Source organism: Pogoniulus pusillus, chromosome 1 (assembly GCF_015220805.1).
Source record: "Pogoniulus pusillus isolate bPogPus1 chromosome 1, bPogPus1.pri, whole genome shotgun sequence".
NCBI lineage: Eukaryota > Metazoa > Chordata > Aves > Piciformes > Lybiidae > Pogoniulus > Pogoniulus pusillus.
Genome location: NC_087264.1, coordinates 30,193,702 through 30,214,417, shown reverse-complemented (window position 1 = coordinate 30,214,417; position 20,716 = coordinate 30,193,702). Strand labels below are relative to the sequence as shown.

General features: G+C 42.5%; 1 protein-coding gene across 12 annotated transcripts in view; it reads left to right on the top strand.

Moving 5' to 3' along the window:
• The window catches only part of RGS6 (regulator of G protein signaling 6), a 298,915-nt gene that overhangs the window by 223,642 nt on the left and 54,557 nt on the right, over positions 1 to 20,716 (top strand). For all 12 annotated transcript variants that reach the window (XR_010303040.1, XR_010303041.1, XM_064147162.1 and 9 more), the window contains 8 exons: positions 2,464 to 2,528; positions 5,431 to 5,507; positions 8,471 to 8,552; positions 9,048 to 9,122; positions 10,981 to 11,079; positions 12,009 to 12,070; positions 16,675 to 16,785; positions 19,923 to 20,048. Coding sequence is in view for 10 of the 12 variants with exons in the window: in XM_064147162.1 (XP_064003232.1) it covers positions 2,464 to 2,528; positions 5,431 to 5,507; positions 8,471 to 8,552; positions 9,048 to 9,122; positions 10,981 to 11,079; positions 12,009 to 12,070; positions 16,675 to 16,785; positions 19,923 to 20,048 (697 nt within the window). In the remaining 2 variants the exon portion in view is untranslated. The remainder of the gene's footprint in view (positions 1 to 2,463; positions 2,529 to 5,430; positions 5,508 to 8,470; positions 8,553 to 9,047; positions 9,123 to 10,980; positions 11,080 to 12,008; positions 12,071 to 16,674; positions 16,786 to 19,922; positions 20,049 to 20,716) is intronic.

The window sequence follows — 20,716 nt, the reverse complement described above, 5'->3', positions numbered from 1 at the left end:
GTGTTAAGCAGTGCTGGAGTTTTGCCTGCTGTTACCTTCACTCTCCCGTAGTTGCGTTTGTTTCGGCAGGATTTACGACACACAGAATGCTTCACCCTGGGAATCTTAAATAGTGCAAATACTGCTTTTGTTGGAGAACATACTCTGATCTGTAGCTGAAACTGATATGTTGATCAATAAAAAGTTACCTCATCTGGGCACTCATCTGGCTGATCAATAAACCAGCATATAACTGATAGCAACCCATAGTTAAAGTTCTCTGATATATGGCATCAAACTTACCCCATTTCTTTAGGATTATTAGATGGCAGCTGGTAAAAAAAAGAAGACTGAGCATGGTTTATGAGCTAATAAAGTGCAACACAGTGTGTTAAACATGTGCATGCCTGTAGAAGGCAATAATACATAAAGAAAAAATGTCAGTGTTGTTATCTTTAGCTGTCTGCTTATAATATTGCTGCCTCTTCCAGAACTGCAATTCTTACGATAAAATCAATTGTTACATCCTGGTGTGACACTGGAATAGGAAGTGAATCCACCTGTGTGCTCATAAAACAGGAGCTTCTGGAAGCCCTTCTTTTGAACTATCTCATAATCTAAGATCAGTTTAAAACTCCTTCCTGAATGAATAATCATTTGATTTTTTTTTTTAAAAGAGAAACTTTCTTTCCCAAGCAATAATTACTCATCATTATGGACTCTGGAAATCATTTGCTGGGGTGGAGGCATAGCCTGCAATGGTGTCTGTCGTAGTTCATTTGCAGTCCTCATCTGCAAGAAAGCCAGCACAGATTTATGTGTTTATGCCAGTGAGGGGACTGCTTGGGGGAAAATGTGATGCTCTTTCCCTCTATGTAAGATCGTTTCCAGCTTTTGCTGCCACTATATGTGACTGTCTGAATGGTGCCAGACACATATTCTGTAAATACCAGACTAAGAATCTGAAGAGGGAAGTTCTGATTTCTCTAGTACCTGATAATTTACTGGGTTTTAAAGTGAGATTATTGTGCTGGAAAGGCAACGAGTGGAACAGAACACCTCAAAATAAAGCTCTGTGTGAGCTGACTTGCTGCTGGACAAGCTGCAACTGTGTTAGCTGTGAGCCCTGCATTCACAGATTTTTTTTTTCCCCAGAAAGCTCTAACATATGCTTGTAATCAGTCTTTGCATATCAGAGGTCTGTACAGATGGAGTCTTCCCAGGAATTAATCCCAAACTAGCAGTAGACCCAAATAAAACTGAAATCCCAGTAGCACTTCATACATTTTCTGTTTGCATGGATCCACTCACAGGACAGGAACTAACTTGCTGATATCAGGTCACTACCTAGCATGAGAAAATACTCTTACTTTATTTGGTGTTGTAAATGACTTGCAGAGGAAACTGCCCTTGAGATGTATAAATATGCATGAACTGCTCAGCTCTGGTTACATGCATGGTGTTCGTTCATTATATGAGTGTTGGAATCCAAGGAACAGCACAGGTACATGAGTAGCACTGTGGTTTTTCATACATTTTCTGTAGAAGAATAGGTTTCTCATTAAAAACATCCATGAAGGTGTCAGTCAGTTGTGTCTACCAGCAAACCAAAAGCCTGTGGTTTTCAAAGAAGAGCTGACATGTTCTGAAAAAGATTTATCACAGTTTTCTGTAGATGATGCTTTGCCTTCTGCCCTGCCCCAGTTCGGTACACTGATGGACAGTAAGTACCAGGCCTTGCAGCATGAGAGAGGGCAAAACAAAAAGAAGCTATAAAATTCGTCCCCAGATGAGAACACTGGACCTCTGTTAGGTAGTTCAGACCTGACCGCATACCGTGGTGTGTTGGGGACCTTGTGTTTCAGCTTGTAATGGAAACGACCTGATCTAGCAGGTCCAGCAGAGGCTTTTCCCAAAGGCAGCCTGGAGCTGTTCAACTCGTCCCTCAGAATCCTAAACCACATCAGTTTCAGCAGTGTCTGCCCAGAGTGAAATGTGAGAAGGCTTCTCTTAAGCATTTGAAATGCATAGAGTAAGTGGATGGCGCATACAAAGAGAATGCTCAGATCATACCTTTAGAATCCAACCCATATTTCAGTTTTCATGTCAGTATCCTGAATTTTGATTCCTTTTTCTGCCCCTCCTTTTTTTAAACGTAACGGGGAAAGAATTGCAGGGCTGCTTACTTAGGCAGGCACATTCCCAACGTACAGAACAGGTTGCTAATGTTTAATCTTTTACCAGCCCCAGAAGCAATTGTCCCTTTCTCAGACATCTTGTTAGATCCTGGCATCTACTCTCAGCACTTTTAAATGAGGTGTCCCAGATGCTTAAGGCCTCCGAGAGTATTAGTGGGTGATGGCTATTCATTCCTTGCCTCATTTTACTTGCTGAGGAAAACGAACAGTGCATGGGCCACCTTCTGCTCTTTTAAGATCTAGTTCTAATAATCTGTAATTGTTTTTCATTTTGTTTCTCCTTCAGCCATTTATCTTTGCAAACGGACCATGCAGAACAAAGCCAGGCTGGAGCTGGCGGATTATGAAGCCGTAGGTACACTGCTGCTAGAGTTTAAAGCTGGGAGGTGGGGGAAAAGCTTTCCTTGACAATTCTGTGCTGCCATTTTGTGCTTTGAGTCAGCCTTTACTGTGTCCTTTCTTCAGCTGTCAGAATTTTGTGAAGGTTGATCTGGAGGCATCAGGAACATTATGGGAAAACATCACTGGCTTTGCAGCCTCTCACATGAGAGCATCTGCAGTACAGCCAGCCCTCCAAGATTTGGGCAATTATACTGAAGCTTACCAGGGTTTCCTGTTCCCAGTTAACAGTTTTTAGTTTATGTATCAGATACTACCACACGGAAATGATGGGTTTTCAGATGCATTATTGGGCAGTTAAACTGCTGATGACCTATCTAGTTACAAAAGTTTTCAGATGTTACACTTTGACCATTTTCAATACATTATGTAAGAAACTATTACTTGATCTTATTCAGGGCATGCCTTCTATTATATGATTAACCATAAAAATATCCCCAACCTTACCTTCCCATTGTGCAGAGTTTGGGTGGAGAGGAGCAGCAAGACTGAGGCAGAAGGGGAAGGCCTGCATGAGTTTCTTTGAATACTAGCAGCGTAATGCTCTCAACCAACTGAACTTTTCTTTCTATCACATTGACTACCTTGTTGTTATTTACTAGCTCTAGAATGTAGCAACTGAATTTCAAATGTGAGTTTTTGTTGGAGGGTTTGTTTACAAAGCTGATTCTTAGTGGACTTCAGTGTTTGTGGGTTTTACAGTGAGAACATTTATGTTGCATTTATTTTAGGTGTTTTTTTCCCCAATACAGATGTTTTCCTTCTTTCTTGCCTTCTATGTTTTGAGACTTCTGTGCACGTGGATTTGTATAACACACAGCATTCATTTTTTCAGTCAAGTGCATGCAAAACATTCCACTTTTCTAGCCATCGTGGAAATGCATCCAGAGTTCCAATCTTGGAGTACAGGCATAAAGGAAGGAATATAATAATCTGCATGCACTTATACATCTTTTTTACTGAATTTTCTCTTCTGCATAGTGCTGATTTAATTATTAAAACCATTAAAACTGCTCACAGCCAACCAATTAGCTGTAAATATTCTAAAGTTCTATCATAAATCAAGAAAAGGCTGTTCAGCAATGCACACACTCCCACATACATGCAGTGAGGTTATAGCTAAGTACTTTTGCACTTTGGTGTCTACTGAGAATAGCAATGCTCCAGTGATGGCAAATAATTAGATCTTGGCAGTCTCTCATTTTTCTTGTGAATATTGCATTGCACAATTAGAGATTACTTCTGCATTCAAACTTTGCTCTCTTAATTAGAGACAATCAGATAAGAATGGCACCAACTCTTCCTAATCATTATGGGAGCTGAAGCAGATCCAGCAATGGAGCTGTAAGCTAAGCACAAGTGAGAGAAACAGGCTTACATGAGTGGGAAGGAGCCCTGTACATTTTTGGAGATGTAGCATGAGTAAGCTTCTCCCTAGACATCAGGATTGACCTGGAGTTTCCAAAGACAATGTCTACGAAGCCTGTCAGAGCACACTTCATTTTTGGGTTCTGCCTGCAAGCATTCATAGGTGCCCCCCCCACTGCCCATTTATGCTGGAAGAGCAAGGGTTGTGATGATATGATTAAGCTTGCATAATTGCATTCAGTTTTGCTTATAATTGGCCAAACATAAGCACAATTCAAATATTGCTTCAAGTGGTGATGTTTCATTGGCTTCGGCATGTTTACTCTAGAGGGCACATGTGAATATAATGTCCACAAAGTAAATAAAAAGAAGAAACCCACAAAAATTGTTTTGGCAGATAATTACAAGTAGTTCTTCCTTGTAGTTTCAGTTAAGAAAATCACCACAGTTCAGCACAGCTGTAAAACGTTTGCTTAACTGTTTTCCTCTATGTGTATGGACTGAAACTTTCATGTGGACTTGGTGGTAAAGGGACCAAGCTTTATGCTTTGTGTTATTCAAGAGTTTAAATAATAGGAAGCTATCTTCTAGCATTGAAATGCACACACTTAAGCACTTTCTTGAAATAAAAAAGATAAGGACAGCAGTAGAACTAATAGTGTCCATTTTCAGTGACAATTTGCAACAGTTCAGCCAGCTGTACTGGAGAAGAGCAGCAGGCTCCTTATCAGGGTGAGTGTGTATATGTGAATTTGGAGTGCCACTTAAGCCTGAAATTCTGGCCATGCCCCGAGTTTGACCCTGTGATGAAGTCACATCTACTTCCAAATGTTCAATCATGACACCCTCTGTAATGGCTCTGGACCAGAGCTCATAGTGAAGATGTAGAGCAAGGCTGCATCTGGACCCAGTTGCTGCAGTTAGTGATGTTCATTGTTCAGACAAACAAGCTATTTCCTTTTGTGAATCATCCTGGGAGTCCCCAGCCTCCAGTGCAGTGCAGCTGCAGAATGCTCGAAGCAGTGACCAGGAGTGAGCAAAGCAAGGGATGCTCAGACTTTGCACCTTAGAAAATGCCTGAAGAGAAGAAAGCAGTGGGAGGACAAAGGGAAAGTGAGGATGAGAGGGAAACATGCAGGTGGCAGCCATCTGCTGTCAGAAATGAAAAGTCATCAGGTTCACAAAGCTTCTCAGTATTATCTTTTGTGAACAAGTCCATCATTATTTTCATAGCAGAGCTCAGGCTGTCTTCATCACACTCCATTACTTCTGCCTGACAGGGCCCTCTTGGCTGCAGCCCAGAAGGATGTGTTACAACCTTGCTGTGCCTGCAAGATAGTTCACCTGAAACCAGTGCTGACTTCTGTGTCTTGAGTTTTCCAGCTTCAAAAGAAAGGGGGAGGGAATAATAAAATAAACACTCACCATGCTAACAGTTGCTATAATTGCAGGGATTAATTGTTCTGCTATTTTTATCTTTTATCAGGAAAACTTAGCAAGACTTCAAAGAGCATTTGCAAGAAAGTGGGAATTCATCTTCATGCAAGCTGAGGCCCAAGTGAAGTGAGTAATCCTGGAGCACTGAACTGCACCAGTACTTACAGCTGTGAAGGGAAGGGGATTCTCCACAGATAAAACCTCTCTGTCAAAAGTCTTTACTGCAGCTCAGCTCAGAAGGTGTTGGTGGCTTTCAGCCGCTGGCAGACTAGAAACAATACAAAGCTGCTTCTGAAAGTTTGTGCCAGAAAGATGAGTTTAATTGTCTGTACATGGAAACATTGGTCAGGAGTTCCTGAGCCTGGATTCACCTTGGGAGCCTGGGCAATTCACTCGCCCATTCTGATTCTGCTTTGCTTAGTTATCTGTCTGTGTTACTCAAAGCTTGTGAAGTATTTCTCAGTTTAAAAAGGCTGCCACTTGGAAGTGATTATAAGGGTGGTATTTACAGCACACTCAGTTTGATGTTCTCATTTATTCTGATCCTGAACTGACTCCATTGTACTCTCTGCAATCTGATTTGTGCTACCAGATTAGCGTGGAGAACTGAGTACCACTTACATGAAACTTACTCAGGTTTACTGTCTGGGGTTTTCATAATTGAAATCTCCTTTTTTTCCTCACCTGCCCTTGTGAAAACAGTTGCCTCTTAATGTTTTGTCTGTGTTGTCATTATTGCTGCCAAATGGGTACAGTCCAGGATTTGTAGACTAGCACCTCTAAACTAGCACCTACAGCCCTCCATATTCGTTTTGTGCATGCTAACTGTCACCTATAAAACAGAAAGGTTGGTGACGATGGCACATGAGAACACTGATACCAACACTCTGTACCAAAAGAAGGAATTTTCACTTTCATCATTAGATGATAAGAAGTTAAGGAACATATTTTCTTGAGGGTGTGGCTGAGGTGTATGTCTCAATCTTGGATTGACTCTTTGGAATTCTGATTAATTCCTGCTTAATAACATTGTAATAATGCACTATTTAAGTACATGGTAATTATCCTTTAATTTACTAGATGATTAAGGGATTTTTTTTCTGACTAGAGCACCAGTGTTCTGTTTGGAAGAGAAAATTAGAAGTTAAGATAACAATTTTGCTTTCAGTTGCTTGCAGGTTTATCACAAAGATTAAAACTAACTAACTAAAAGTCAAGCCAAAGTTCTGCATTCTTTCCACAGTGTAGCATTATTACCTAAGAAAAAAAATGTATATCAGATTCTTGGTGTGATCATTTACTCATCTCTTCTGCATTCAGTTTTCTTTTAAAGGTCAGCATGGCCTGGCCACTATCAACCTCTTTGCTGGCTAGTTTCAACTTCTTGGTTCACTGATCATGTGATGGTTCAGTCTTCAGGTTTCCACCAAGGCAGGACTGGAATTCACAGTGTAATTCACAGCCCCGAATTAACTAAACAGCAAACCAAACCAAAAAGACCTGAAAGCATTCCTCCTGCTTAAGGGGTTCTACTTTACATTCCATGTTTTTGTTTGCATACACAATTTCCACTGCTGTACCTACGTTGCTTTAAAAATGCAGCCACAGAGTATCTGATTATGTTGTGGTTTTGTAGTTTAAAGTATGAAATACTGAGTTATCAGTAAGTTTGAGGATTTGTTCCAAGAACCTGAATTCAGCAGAAAGAACCTGTGAAGACAAGTCATGGAGTCTTTAGAGTATCTCCAGTTTGTGTGCACTTTGTGGTGTGAAGTTGGCAGAATTCTTCACCTTCCCTTGTGGCCAGGCATGGAGGGCTAGCTCACAGAAAAAGAGGTTTTGGGATGAGTGTCTGTGTTTGCTCCTCAGCACAATGCAGTGACTGCTTCTTGGCAGTGAGGACAGAGCCTGTGCAGGGGTAATTCCTCATCTCAGTCTTGCAGGGGGGGATTCAGAGAGACATACTGATCTTTGAAGGTCTTGGGGGTTTTGTGTGGATGGATGTTCAGAAACTTCAGTCCCTCTTTTCTATCCTTTTAGTACATTTCTAGCACAGACTTAGCCAAGGATCACTTCCAAAAGAAAACCATAAAAGGGAGAACCTAATGGTCAGAAATCCCAGTTTGCATGAGTTTTCTCTCACTGCTTTAATTTTCACGGGTAGTAGAGTGTGGAAACCCAGCACAGCGATGCTGTCAGCTTTTCAACCCTGCTCAGGAAGCAAAAGTGGTCTCTCCTTTCCTGTGTTTTATCTGGTGTCTCTGCAGGGGTACTTTGCTGTGCTCCCATGCAGAGCTGAGCACAGGAATGAGGCACCAGACACATAATGCTCGATGCTGCCAAGGGATATGGGAACAGTTGCTTTGTCAGGCTTTGATCCATGTGCATTGAGTGAGTCAAGTTGCTGGCTGCATCAGGGCTAAAAGTACTGAGCTGCTGTAGTGCTGGCCTGGGTTCCATTTCTCTTGGCTGGGAGTTGGCTTGCGTGGGGCCATACAGCAAGCTTGGCTCCAGTAACCTCTGCTGTCATCCCTCCATCTGCCAACATGGGGCAGGTGGGCAGAGCCCTGAGGAGGTTAGCCCCAAGTGTTGCCCATGCCGTTTCTGCTGGAACCACCTGGGATAGCAGTCTCTTTACTGTCGGTGTTCATACCAGTGGTGCTTCTATGTACTGGGGTGCAACAGAGCCTCCCAACATGGACCTCAGTCCAGCTCTGCCCCAAGAGTTTCACCTGGAGTAAAAAGATCCCAGGCAATCTCCTGACAGAGCCAAAACCAAACATGAACTTCCCCAGCCTGCCAAATCTGAGTATAGGAGCAGAGTATGAGGAAGGGTTGTTTTTCTTACCAGAAGAAAAAGCATATACTAAAATAAATTTTCCACCTTGAAACAAAAATGTCCTTTGACACATTGGAATAAACATCAGTAATATTTTGTTTGTGGCCTTGCAAGCAGGACTGTGATGGTTCTGTACAAAAAGGTAGATTTCTGGACTTTTTTCTGTCGTGGAGTTAAAACCTCAGCTAGGAGCTGCACCATAAAGAAAGCATTACTTGTGTGTTGACTCATATTATGCTTTTGCTTTCAGAATCGACAGGAAAAAGGATAAAACAGAAAGAAAGATTCTGGACAGCCAGGAAAGAGCATTCTGGGATGTGCATAGGCCTGTGGTAAAGCTCTTTTTGAATGATCAGACTTCCTGGGTTGTGACAGGGAAGTTTTAATACCAGTGAACACTGTGCCATACACGAAACAATTGCCTGGAAAGTCACCGCATGGATTTTCCTTGCAGTTCAAAACACACCAAGTGTCTACAGAATTATTTTAGGCATGTGCATGCATGGAGCCATGGATTGGGAAATACATGAGAAATGTGAAGTTTTGTGTACAGCAGTGAAGCAGCTTACCCAGTTTGGCTCGAACTTCCTAGAAGGAGTTCCACTCTTAGCTGAGACATTTCCTTTGGGTGCCAGAGTTGTGAGAAAATGGATTAGATGCTGAGATGCCAACTTTGGATATATGCGCTCTCTTGTTTAGCAAGGATGATTTCTGGGACACCAGCTGCTGGAAAGAATTTTGGATAAGATCTTGTTGTATCTTTTAGCAAGGTAAGGTGGCATGTGGCTACGAAACAGAGGAGTAATACGATTGCCATTTCTTTTCAGCCAGGCTGTGTCAACACCACAGAAATGGACATTAGAAAGTGTCGTCGTATGAAAAACCCACAGAAGGTGAAAAAGGTCAGTTTGTGTTTCTAGGGGGTTTTTTTGAGTTTGGGGATTTTTTTGTGTTTTAAATGCAAATCACACCTGACACCGACAGTATGTTAGACTATCCCATTAGGATCCAAAAAAAGTGTTTTGCAAATACCATTTATAATCTGTGAATTTACTATTCCCATTTTAAGAGCAGAGTAGTAATACAGGCTGGGTGACTGATACAGCTGAGAAGAGCATTAAGGAGCACTGTGTCCCAGATGTTAGCTGGCTCTGCACTCTCATAACATTGTAAGCAATTGAGTGCCTGGGTCCTATTTTTTGAAATTATTTGAGCACAGAATTTTCAGAGCTGTTTACCAGCCTTAATCATTTCAAAGACTGGATCATTAGCAAACCCAGTGTCTGACTTACAGCAAGTTTTAGCCCTTCTGTGTGCATAAAATAATTTAGACTAGAAATCACCCTTGACATCATTGACACCAACCACAAACCTAGCACCGACATGGCCACCACTAAACCATGTCCTTCAGCATCGCATAGCATCATAGAATGGTTTAGGTTGGAAGTGACCTCAAAGATCATCCAGTTCCAACCTCCCGCCAAAGGCAGGGACACCTCCCACTAGAACAGGTTGCTCAAGTCCTCATCCAACCTGGCCTTGAACACCTCCAGGGAGGAAGTATGCATAACCTCCCTGGGCAACCTGGTCCAGTGTTTCACCACCCTCACTGTAAAGAACTTCTTCCTAATATCCAGTTTAAATCTCCTCTTTGCCAGTTTAAACCCATTACTCCTTGTCTTCTCATTACAAGACCTTGTAAATAGTTCCCCTCCAGCCCTCCTGTAGGCCCCCTTCAGATTCTGGAAGGTCTCCTCGAAGCCTTCTCTTCAGGCTGAAGAGCCCCAACTCTTGTAGCCTGTCCTCATAAGAGAGGTGCTCCAGCCCCATGATCATCTTCATGGCTCTTCTCTGGACTTGCTCCAACAGTTCAATGTCCTTCTTATGTTGAGTGCTCCAGAACTGTACACAGTATTTCACATGTCTACACATCTGGTTGATTCTATGATTCTGTGATCTTGTAAATGTTTCCAGAAACGGTGACTCAGTCCCGTCCTTGAGTAGCCTGTTCCAGTCCTTGACAACCCTTTCAGTGAAAATATTTTTCCTAATAACCAATCTAAACCTGCCCTGGTCAAACCTGAGGCTGTTTCCTCTTGTCCTGTCCTATTGCTCATTACCTGTTTTGGAGGGGACACCAGACTCTTGAACTTCCATTGGTAAATTGCAGCAGAGCTGTTCACATGTCTCTTAGGAATTCTAAAAGAAAAGCAAAAGCATTAAATGAATGGGTAACTGATATTACATTTGGTGCAGATTTCTGTCCTGAAAATAAATGGCAACCAGTCAGTCTTCATGTTTTTGTCTAGAGGTTTACATGAACTTGACTGATTGACACCTTCTTAAGCGCTTTCTTCGATGTGTAGCTTTACAACCAGAAATAGAACTGAGTGAATGAAAGTGGCATAGCATTAGGTTCAAGTTTTTCTTTCTCCTCTTGGTTCACCACAGTGACCACTCCCAGTGTTCATCCTGCAAGTGTTGACACATACAGCCCTCAGAGCTCCTAAAATTTTTCAGCTGCATTTTAACATTTAAAAGAAACTCTTATACTTACTGTGCCTGCAGACCTTCCAAGTGCAGGTATCTGCAAGCACAATCTGAGCTGTAAATTTTGCTCCAGGCTGAATGATTATTGACCTATGTGGTTATATACTGTAGGAAATTGCTGGCTTGTTACCTTTCTACTTTGCATAGTGCACTTTTCCTCCCTGCATAACGGAGAACACTGCTGTGATCTGTTCTGTTTGTTGCTGACAGTCAGTCTATGGCGTTACAGAGGAGTCTCAGTCCCAGAGCCCTGTCCACATGCCCTCCCAACCTCTGCGCAAAACCACAAAGGAGGATTTCCGGAAACAAGTAAGTAGGCTGCTCTGTGGCAGCTCTTCTGAGCAGTGCAGTTGGCTCATGCTCTGTATTATGGGTAATAGTGACCTGCTCATCTACTACTGTTCTGTCTGTGGATCAGTAGACAGATACGTTTCCATTCCACTAAGGATGTCTGTAAAGTGGACACTGACAAAGGCCAGGGAAGAAGCCAGCAGACTGGGGCACAGCCTGGGGACAGGTAGTGAAGAAAGGCATTGTTAGGTGCATGACTGTTTAGACTGTACAGTCAGAGCTTTTAGGGGACTGGGGAAAAGTTATTTGCACAGTGACCCCAAGGAATAGCCAGCCAGCTTGCACATTCTTGCTCTGGCACAGAGAACTCTCCATTGAAATGCTTTCTGCAACAAGAAGCGCTCACTGAAGTACAGACAGGAATCACTAGGTCAGCGTTTTGGTTAAGGCAGCTTTAAACATGTTTCTTAGGCAGCCAGTTTTAGGTGGTCTTCCAAACTAAACCTGAACAATAAAGTACTCGAGATTTTCCCATCACAGACAACATAGACTGCAGAATACTGTGAAGAGTTACTCCATACCAGAGCGTATATGTGCTGTAAAAACTGTTACTGGTCTTATGATACCAGTCAGAGAAATGGAGGAATGTTGTGTGAAAAGGGGATCATGTTGCACCCTAAGTAGTCTAAGAATCTTGGCTCTGAATATGTGCCTCTCCTACTTTTAATTATGTCTTTCGAAGCTTCCCCTGGGACTTTGCCATAGGAAATGGAGACTCTCACTTGAAGCAGTTAATATCCTTCTTCTGTTGCCTAGGGAAGGGTCCTGTTTCACTCCAAGTTACTTTGAAGCTGTTTGGAAAGAGAAATCAATAGTTGGTTGGGCTATGATCAATGCTTGCTGTAGAGCTCATAGATTGTTAATGTCCTTGTCATCTCTCTCCTCAGATAGCTTTTCTGAACATGCAGATTGAGAGGCATTGTTTAAAGATGTCCAAAGTAGCAGAAAGGTGAGTATGTCCCTGTTTGCCTGATTTTCCACTCTCTCATCATCTCCAGTTTGTCATTTCCAGGAAAGGAGAGTAAGCAGGAGCAGTACAAAGGCTGGTCCCCTTTCTGTGCCTCAGTCCTTCCCCTTTCTTTGCTGGCCATTCTGCCTGTCTGCTGACCACTGACACTTCTGCACTCATTCTTCTGCCATTGAGAAAAAACTAGGTGAAAAGTGAGGATGTTGTTGTGCTGTACAAAATACTATTCCCAAAACCCCTGCACTACTTTTGATTCCCACCCTTTCACAACAACAAATTTTATTTTGTGGATGAACTTTCAATGCTCAGCTTTCATTATTCTGGCACAGCTCTGGGGAAGGAGTTGGTTTTTTTTTCTTGTTGTATGTGATGGTCATGTTCATACTGAGGTTGTAGAGCCAGTTTTTCCTCCCACTTACACATATGAAACCATATGGGAAGCACTGGGATTATAAAGGCAAAGCAAGGCACAATTTGACTTGCAGAGTATTTAGTTCTCCTAGGAAAGTGTGAACAGAAAAAAAGGAAACAGCTCAAATTTAATTAAGAATGGTAGCTCCTGAAGTATATGTAAGTTATGCACATTTGCAGGGGAATCACTGTGACAAACATAGGGATTGGGGTACTCTTGGGTAACATCATTTGTAGAGCAAAATGGTATTGAACACTGGGGACCCAGCAAGGGCTAGTGGCTTGTAAAGAGTTAACTGAGGAATTTTATTTAAACAAATAAACCCAGGATTACCCTATGAAATGTCCTTCACAGTGCCTGCACCTCTAATTACCACGTGTGTACTAAATTAAATGGCGAGAGCCCCAAAGATTCTGTTGGTTCATGAAGCTTAACAGTTAAAATTAAAATTTGTCTAATTCAATAGAAAATATTCTGAGGCTCCCCGAAACCCTGCATACATGACATTGTAGGTTTGAAATTGACACATTCAAAGTTGGTTTGGGCCTTCTGGTTCTTTTTTTATCAAAACCGTAGAATCGTTTTGGTTTGAGGAGACCTTTAAGAGCATCGAGTCCAACCATTAACACAGAACTACCAAGTCACCACTAAACCATCAGAACCACATCTATGTGCCTTTTAAATACCTCCAGGGATGGTGATTTCACCACTGCCCTGGGGAGCCTGCTCTAATGTTCCACAACCCTTTCAGTGAAGGAATTTTTCCTAATGCCCAACCTAAACGTCTGCTACTGCAACTGGAGGATGTTTCCCCTTGTCCTGTTGCTCGTTACTTGGAAGAAGAGACTGACTTTCACCTCCTTCCAGGTAGCTGTAGAAAGCAAAAAGGTCTCTTCTCAGCCTCCTTTTCTCCAAGCTAAACAATCCCCATGCCCTCAGCCACTGCTCACAGGACTTGCTCTCTAGGCCCCTCAACAGCTTTGTTGCCCTTCTTTGAAGACCTCTGGGACCTCAGTGTTCCTCTTGTAGAGAGAGTCCCAAAACTGAACATAGGATCCAAGGTGTGGCCTCACCAGTGCACATTTGTGCTATACTGAAAAATGTCATCTTGTACCAAATTTACTTACAGTGGCTTTAATATAATGAGACGTGTAGTCATGATTTCCAGGCTGGTAATTTAAAAGCAAGCAGATCTGTTTTGCTTTTGAGGTTTTTTCTAGGTAGGTATTTATTGAATGAGGTGGGCTTAGTAAAAGTCGTTCACTTGTGAACATTGAATCCTGTCCACATAACACACCTGTTGTTCAAGTTTCTAAGGAGCTGTTGACCTTAAAAATGCAACATTGTCAATCTCAAAAATCCCAGATGGTTTGCAGTAAAACTGGACAGAATTTTCCTGTTCTGAAAAGGCTTTGACATTTACTTTTTTAAATTGACCCCAAACTGGATAAGACAATGAGGATATCAAAGTCTGTGCAAATTGATAACCAGGAGAAAAGTCAGTAAAATGAGAGCAATCAAAAAGTTCTTTTTTCCTGTTTTGAAAGTTTAATTTTGAAACATTAAAGAATTAAAATAATGGTTCTGATACTTATCTTGTGAAGAAGTGTTCAGTGGTGATTTTGTGTGGCAGTGTAGATGAAGGATTTGTTGTGGATAATGGTGGGAAGCACAGCTTGGATGTAGAGGGTCATGGAGCAAGCAGGAGGAAAGCAGAGGGGTGCTGAATTGAGTCCAGAGGCCTGGCACGGGTGGGGATAGAAGAGGAGGAATGAGTGTGGATGACCTGTGCTGTAAAATTGCCTGAAATAAAAGCCTGTGTGGCCTGAAAGCCTGATGTAGAATGCTGAATATAAGCACCAGAAACAAATCTGCTGTGTAAGGAGGTGCTGTTATTAGCAAGTCACTTTTCAGGATGGGTTCTGCTTTCAGGACAAGTTAAGCAACAGCATGGCAGATCAGGGTGCAGGAGATGACTTCTTGGCACACTCTGTTTGACAGCCGAGCCTGACAGCAGCACCACCTGCCTTTTTTTGAGTGAGGCACAAAGGCACTTTCAGGCAGGACAAGGGAAGTAGCAAGAAGCAAATAAGGCAGGGAGTGGTGTTTAATCTGGAATAGGAATAAGACAGAAATTATTTTAATAGACCAATTGCATGCATTTTCCATGAATGTGTGCTGTTCTGTGGGATAATCTTTGTCCAGTAAAAAAAGAATGGAAAGGGTTTCAAAAGATTATCTCCAGCTCCTACAAAATAAATGCCTGCTGTTGAAGATTGTCTTCACCCTACTCCCTGTTCACATTCTCAGAACATCTCTCAGATGCTTCAGGGACCTGGAAACCATTTTCTTCTTCTTCTGCATTCTTTGCCTTTGCTTAGGACCTTTCACGCTGTCAAGTTTAGGGTTTGGCAGTAAGGTTTGAGAAGTTGAGCAAAGTTACCAGTATCTTCCCCACAGTGTTAGTGCAATCCCACCACACGTGGCATCACAGAAACAGCTGGGGAAAACCAGAACGTCTTCCTGCCAGAAACTGTCTTAGCACCCTGGGTGAAAATATGCTATCCTTGCAGCTCCCCAGAGTTACTGTACAAGCTTTACAGGGCTGTCTGATTGCATGACGGTTGGGTTCTCAAAGCAAGCCCTGCACCCTTTGGTGAACTCTTCCCACCACCTCTTCTCTTCCAGAAAAACACTACATTATCACCTGGAAGACCAAAAGTCCAGGCTTGCATTTTGACAAAATGCTTTCCCTTAGGAGCCTCCTCATACCCTCTTTTAGAAAATAAGACATGGGTTCTGTTGCTATCATTACACCAAATCAGCAAATGTGCTTAGCAATTCCTCGTCCATCTAATTTCATTTCTTCACCTTTTCTTTTTGTTAGTACTTATACTAGCACCTCTGATACCTTCTTACTATTTTATCAGGAGCAATTCAAGTTTCACAGGAGATATCTCCTGAGTGATGCTGTTGTTATTGGGTTTTTGTTTCGTTGGGTTTTTTTTTTACCAAACCCTTCCTCTCATTGATGTCTTGGGGATTGCTGCTGCTCTCTGAAATTGGACACTGCTCCCTCCTCCAACCCTTGACCCACAGCAGTCCTGAAATGTAATTAATGAAATGAGATGAGACAGCCCTGAGTGCCCTGAGGGGCAGTGGGAACCTGCTGTGGTTACAAAAGTGTATGATTTTAATGCCTCATGATAAGAACTAGGACAAACAAAAAGAAATAATTACTGTAGAGCAGGTCAGGGAAACTTTCTGCCTTTTGTGACCCTTTTTTTCACAGGGTATTTTCATCCTCCTGCCTTTTTCAGATGTGGAAGACCAGAGGTAAAGTTTAGCATGGACAATCACAGTGCAAGTAGATTGGTTGTTCAGTATGATGAGACTCAATTAACGTAGTTAATTACTTGGCAAACCTAGGCAAAAAACTGTAGAAGTGCCTTAGAGTATTTCCAGTATAGACTAGGACAAATTTCTTTTGATTTGTACTGCCTTTCTTTTGTAAGAGCATGCCCCTAGCCACAACCCCAGTGGAATTCCTGAATCACTTATGCAAGCAGACACTGTTCTTTTCCCAGGAAGCTCTCTGAGTCTCATCCCAGTTAGGATTAGAGGCTGTATGTCTTATCTGGCTTGTCATGAAGCAAGCCAGTATAAAGGCCAGGTGTTTTTCCAACGTGGCAATTTGCCACATTCTAAGTTAATTATTGTAAACTACTGTTGAAGTATTTTACAGTAGTGCTGTTAGACCAAATGGTATACCAGCATCACAAAAAAGTGGTCTGTAGCCTGAAGCTTTGATGCTCAGGACTATCATCTTCCCAAGGCTTATGTTCATAGCTACAGCACACAACACTATTTAGATGAGTTGCTCCTAATACATGAAGTGGGTGCAGTGAAGAGGAGGACATGTGCTTCATAGTCATCCTGTGGCTTGCTGAGGGAAGTCCTATCATAGCAATGCAGTTCTTCCCTCATCAGGCTTTTTGTGGGCATCTCAACAGAGATGAATTTGAGGGAAATCCTGCAGTGAGCTGCTGGGTGTTAGCAGAGAAAAAACTCACGTTGTACCTCCCTGACGTATGAGTGAGCATTTAGGCCTTGATTCTTTTTTTTCCTTTTCTTTCTTCTTTTTTCTTTCTTTCTTTTCTTTTTTATCTGTCAGTTTAATAGCCTACACAGAGCAGTATGTGGAATATGACCCTTTTATAACTCCTGCCGAGCCTTCCAATCCTTGGATAAGTGATGACACAGCGTTGTGGGACATTGAAATGAGGTAAGAATTGGTAGGTTTAAGTAATGTTTGAGTTTTCTTACCGTTGTATTTGTATCATCTTCCCACTGCTATGCTTGGATAGGAAGTTGGATATCTGTAACTTTACCAGATCCAAGTATGTAGCTGAAGTTTAAATGAGCTTCTGCATTATCATTTCTTCTGCGAATTATTCAGCCCTTACTCTTTTATGTTATTTGATGTGTGGTACTCTGTAAGTCAAATAATACATATTTTCATCTGTGTCAAGGACATGGGCAGCCTCAGGTCTAAGAGTCCACAGGTATAGAACAGCATCAAGAGAGACTTTTTCCTGTACATCTCCTTTGACCTTTGAGAGCCTTCTGTCTTGTTCTCATGAGCTGCAGTGCTCCATCTCTGTTCCTGTCCTGGGATCTCATGAAAGATGCTACTGGCAGATTAGGATGGATGGTAGTGCAGTGGCTCTTCCAGCTGTACAGAAGTGGATTTGGCACAAGAGCCAGAGGAGTGTAACTCACATGTAATGTGTGGGACTTGGCAGGTCAGAATTGTAATAGATTGACAAAGGGAGTTTGGGTCTCATTTGTTAGTGTCTCTGTTATGGTGTTTAATAGATGAAAAGGAGGAGGACCTCCGATGCCTTGTACTTGAGAGAGTTTCTTCAAAAATACAAGCACAGCATTGCAATTTGGATTATATTTTGCCCTTGTGATGCTGGTGCAAAGGACATCTGGCCAATGTCTACATCTCTTGCCATCTCAGGCTATTCACAGCTCTTGTAGTGGGGCTAGAATTACCTCGTCTGCCACTATGCCTAGCAGCTGTCTTACCAAGTTTGAATGGAATCACCTTCACTACTCTCATCCTGTGGTCAACTACTGCAAGTGTTCAGAAGCTTTTCCCACTGTTTACCTGCTGCTGTTCAGCACCAGACCTGAATGCCAAACATCATCCTCTCTGTTCTTGTATAATTATGTACAGTTCAAGATGCTAGCAGCCTAAGAAAACCTACTCATAGTGACTCAGTGTTCCAGGAAAAAGGTAAATTATTTCTCCATTTACAAACCTTGTGTCCTGGGATACAGAAGATGTTTTTGCTTGCTTCTCCAGTGTTCACAGAAAACAGTTAGTCCCCTAATCTCTGCCCCTCTTCACATAATTTAACATTTTGTCCTTTTTAGCCAGTTTATCTTGTTTCTCCATCATAGCAGGGCTAGAACCGGATAGAGTCCCTGCAAAATACTTCTCTGGAGGGCCTCTCACCCACAAAGTAATCGAGGCATTCATTGTTTGTGTATCTATTGAGGTAGTTGCAAATGCTAGAGAGGATGTCTGTGTCCCTGAAGAGTAAAGTTAAGCTGATGCCATGACCTTTATAGAAAGTTAATATAAATGCTTGGCGTCTGCTATGATTTCAGAGTTAAGGAAGATGACGAAAAAGAGAAAGTTTTATTGTTGGGAGATGGAAGAACAAACAGCTCTCTATTTCCATTTTATTCTCTATTGTAACAACTCACTGCATCTGCATCTAGTTGCAACTTGCATGAATAATTAAATGATCCCCAAGAGCTGCAGTGGCACTTGTGTCGCCTGCAAAGCTGTTTCCTTAGTTAGGAGAGCAGAGCCCTTACTCAGGAAAACAAAGAGCCTCTCACTTCTGTTGGTAAAGCCAGCTGCTGAGTATGAGCTCTGTGCTACTACAGTTCATCCTTTGTGACACTTAGGGCTCGGGAAGCACCACAGAAAGCCTTCACTTTTGAACAGCACTTTGGCCTTGTCATTTGTGCTAGAACACTGTGCAGCAGCAACAAGAGCAGGTACAGCCCTCTGGAGCCATCAGAAAATTCCCTGAACTCAGCCCATGCATAGCTCTGCACAAATGTAGCCTTTATGTCCCCGTGTCCAGGCTGACTCACTTAACAGGTAGGCTGGCATCTTCACCCTTGTCCACAGCACTGCTACCTCCTGGGAGAGTGCAGGAGGAGCCATCCTGAGCACTCTGCGCTGCAAGTGAGGACATGCCCATCAATTTTGCTTAGTCTTTCAACCAAGAAGAAATCAAAGTGGGCATTTTATTTACCCCTTTGGCTTACTTGTCTTCAGCACAGATCGCCACTGTCCCCTAAGGCTGCAGGGTTGGGAACCGCTGTGGACGTGATGCGACATGTAGTTCAATAGATATGTACTGTTAACAATGGCTCTACTGTCAAAAATGTGGGCAGCTGGGCTGTGTTTTAATGGTTGTCTCATAGTATGACGCCATCACACCAGAAGCTTTCAAACACTTTGTGAGCCCAGATTACGCTCTGATGCGGACTGTCTCGTAGTATCCTTGTTGTGATTCCCAGGCGCTGCCTCTCCCGGTAGGCATCTCTGCAGCATGTCTAGAAATTCAAACAGCAACTTATATAAGGGGGGTTGTATTAAGAAATGAGTTAGGAGAAAGATTGTTAGTGATTTTGAGTGCCTCAGCACCTCAGTGTCCCAGCTGAGACACAAAATAAGCGTCTGATTATCATAGAGGGGAGGGGGGAGATGCTTTTCAGGTCTTCCAGGACTTAGGCATCCAAAAATCAAGAGACATTGAAAAATAAAAGATCACAAACCAGTAACCATTTTTAGAAATCCTGTCTGCACTGCTTCTCAGCGAAAGTGCTTTTTTAATGCAAAAGTGTAACTGAAAATCTGAAGCCAGTTACAAGTGACCAGCCAGCACTATATGGGACACAAGGAGATACTCTGGAACTCACCAGTGATGCAGAGAACCCTGCTGGGAAACTTCTGCCTTGACATGCAGGACAACCTAAGGTACATTTGAAGAGATACATAAAAAGTGCACAGTGAATAACCATTCAAGTGTCACATGTTGTTTTTCACATGGAACCAGCCAGAAACTACTCTGAAAATCATATAATAGTGTAATTTTGCCATATATGTAGGACCCAGGTGGTAAAATTCCTTTAATCGTGACCCTGGTCTTTATAGCTTCTTTTTGTACATTATTTGGTAACTTTTATTTCTGCAAAATCTCATGAAAAAAACATCATCTCCTTTTTTGATAATCTTCCTCCCTTTGCTGCTTAGCAGAAACCGCAGCAGCTGCTCGGACAGCAGGCAGAAATGCACATTCCATCTGTTTTTCCCTTCTCTCCAAACAGCAAAGAACCTAGTCAGCAGCGTGTGAAGAGATGGGGTTTCTCCATGGATGAGGTGCTGAAGGACCCAGTAGGACGAGATCAGTTCCTTCGTTTCCTGGAATCGGAATTCAGCTCAGAAAACCTCAGGTGAAACTTTTTTTTGACTTAAACTAAATGGATGGGACAAATCCTACCCTCTTGCCTAGGCAAAAAGCAATGCTTGGTCTATCTTGAACTGCTACAGACACCTATTGGAATAAAGTTGAGAGGGGCAGGATTTGGCCCATAGCAGTACTATGCATGTCTGTGGTACAGCTCTGTAAGTAGTCTCAGGAACAGCATCAAGCAGAGCCTGTGTCAAGTTTCCCATGCAAACACTTGTGTGTGATGAGGCATGGGACATAGTTATTGAGCCCCCTGATATGTGGGATTTAAGTGCGTGTTTGTGACAGAGGTCATGTGAGAGAAACTTAGTATGGTAATCACACAGCTCATAACTGTCGAGGTACTGACACTCACCAAATCAGTTTTGCAACAGCTACTTTTAATTCTGGCACCTCCTTAGTGTTCAAGAGTTTGATTCAACAAGGACAAGTGCAGTGTCCTCCATCTGGGGAGGAATAAGAACAGGCACCAATGCAGGTCGGGGGCTGCCAGGATGGAAAACAGTTTCATGGAGAAGAACCTTGTGAGTCCTGTTGGGCAGCAAGTTCTGCAAGGGCCAGCAATGTGCCCTTGTGGCCAAGAGAGCCAATTGCATCCTGGGGGGAATCAGGAAAAGTGGAGCCGGCAGGGCTAGGGAGGTTCTTCTCCCC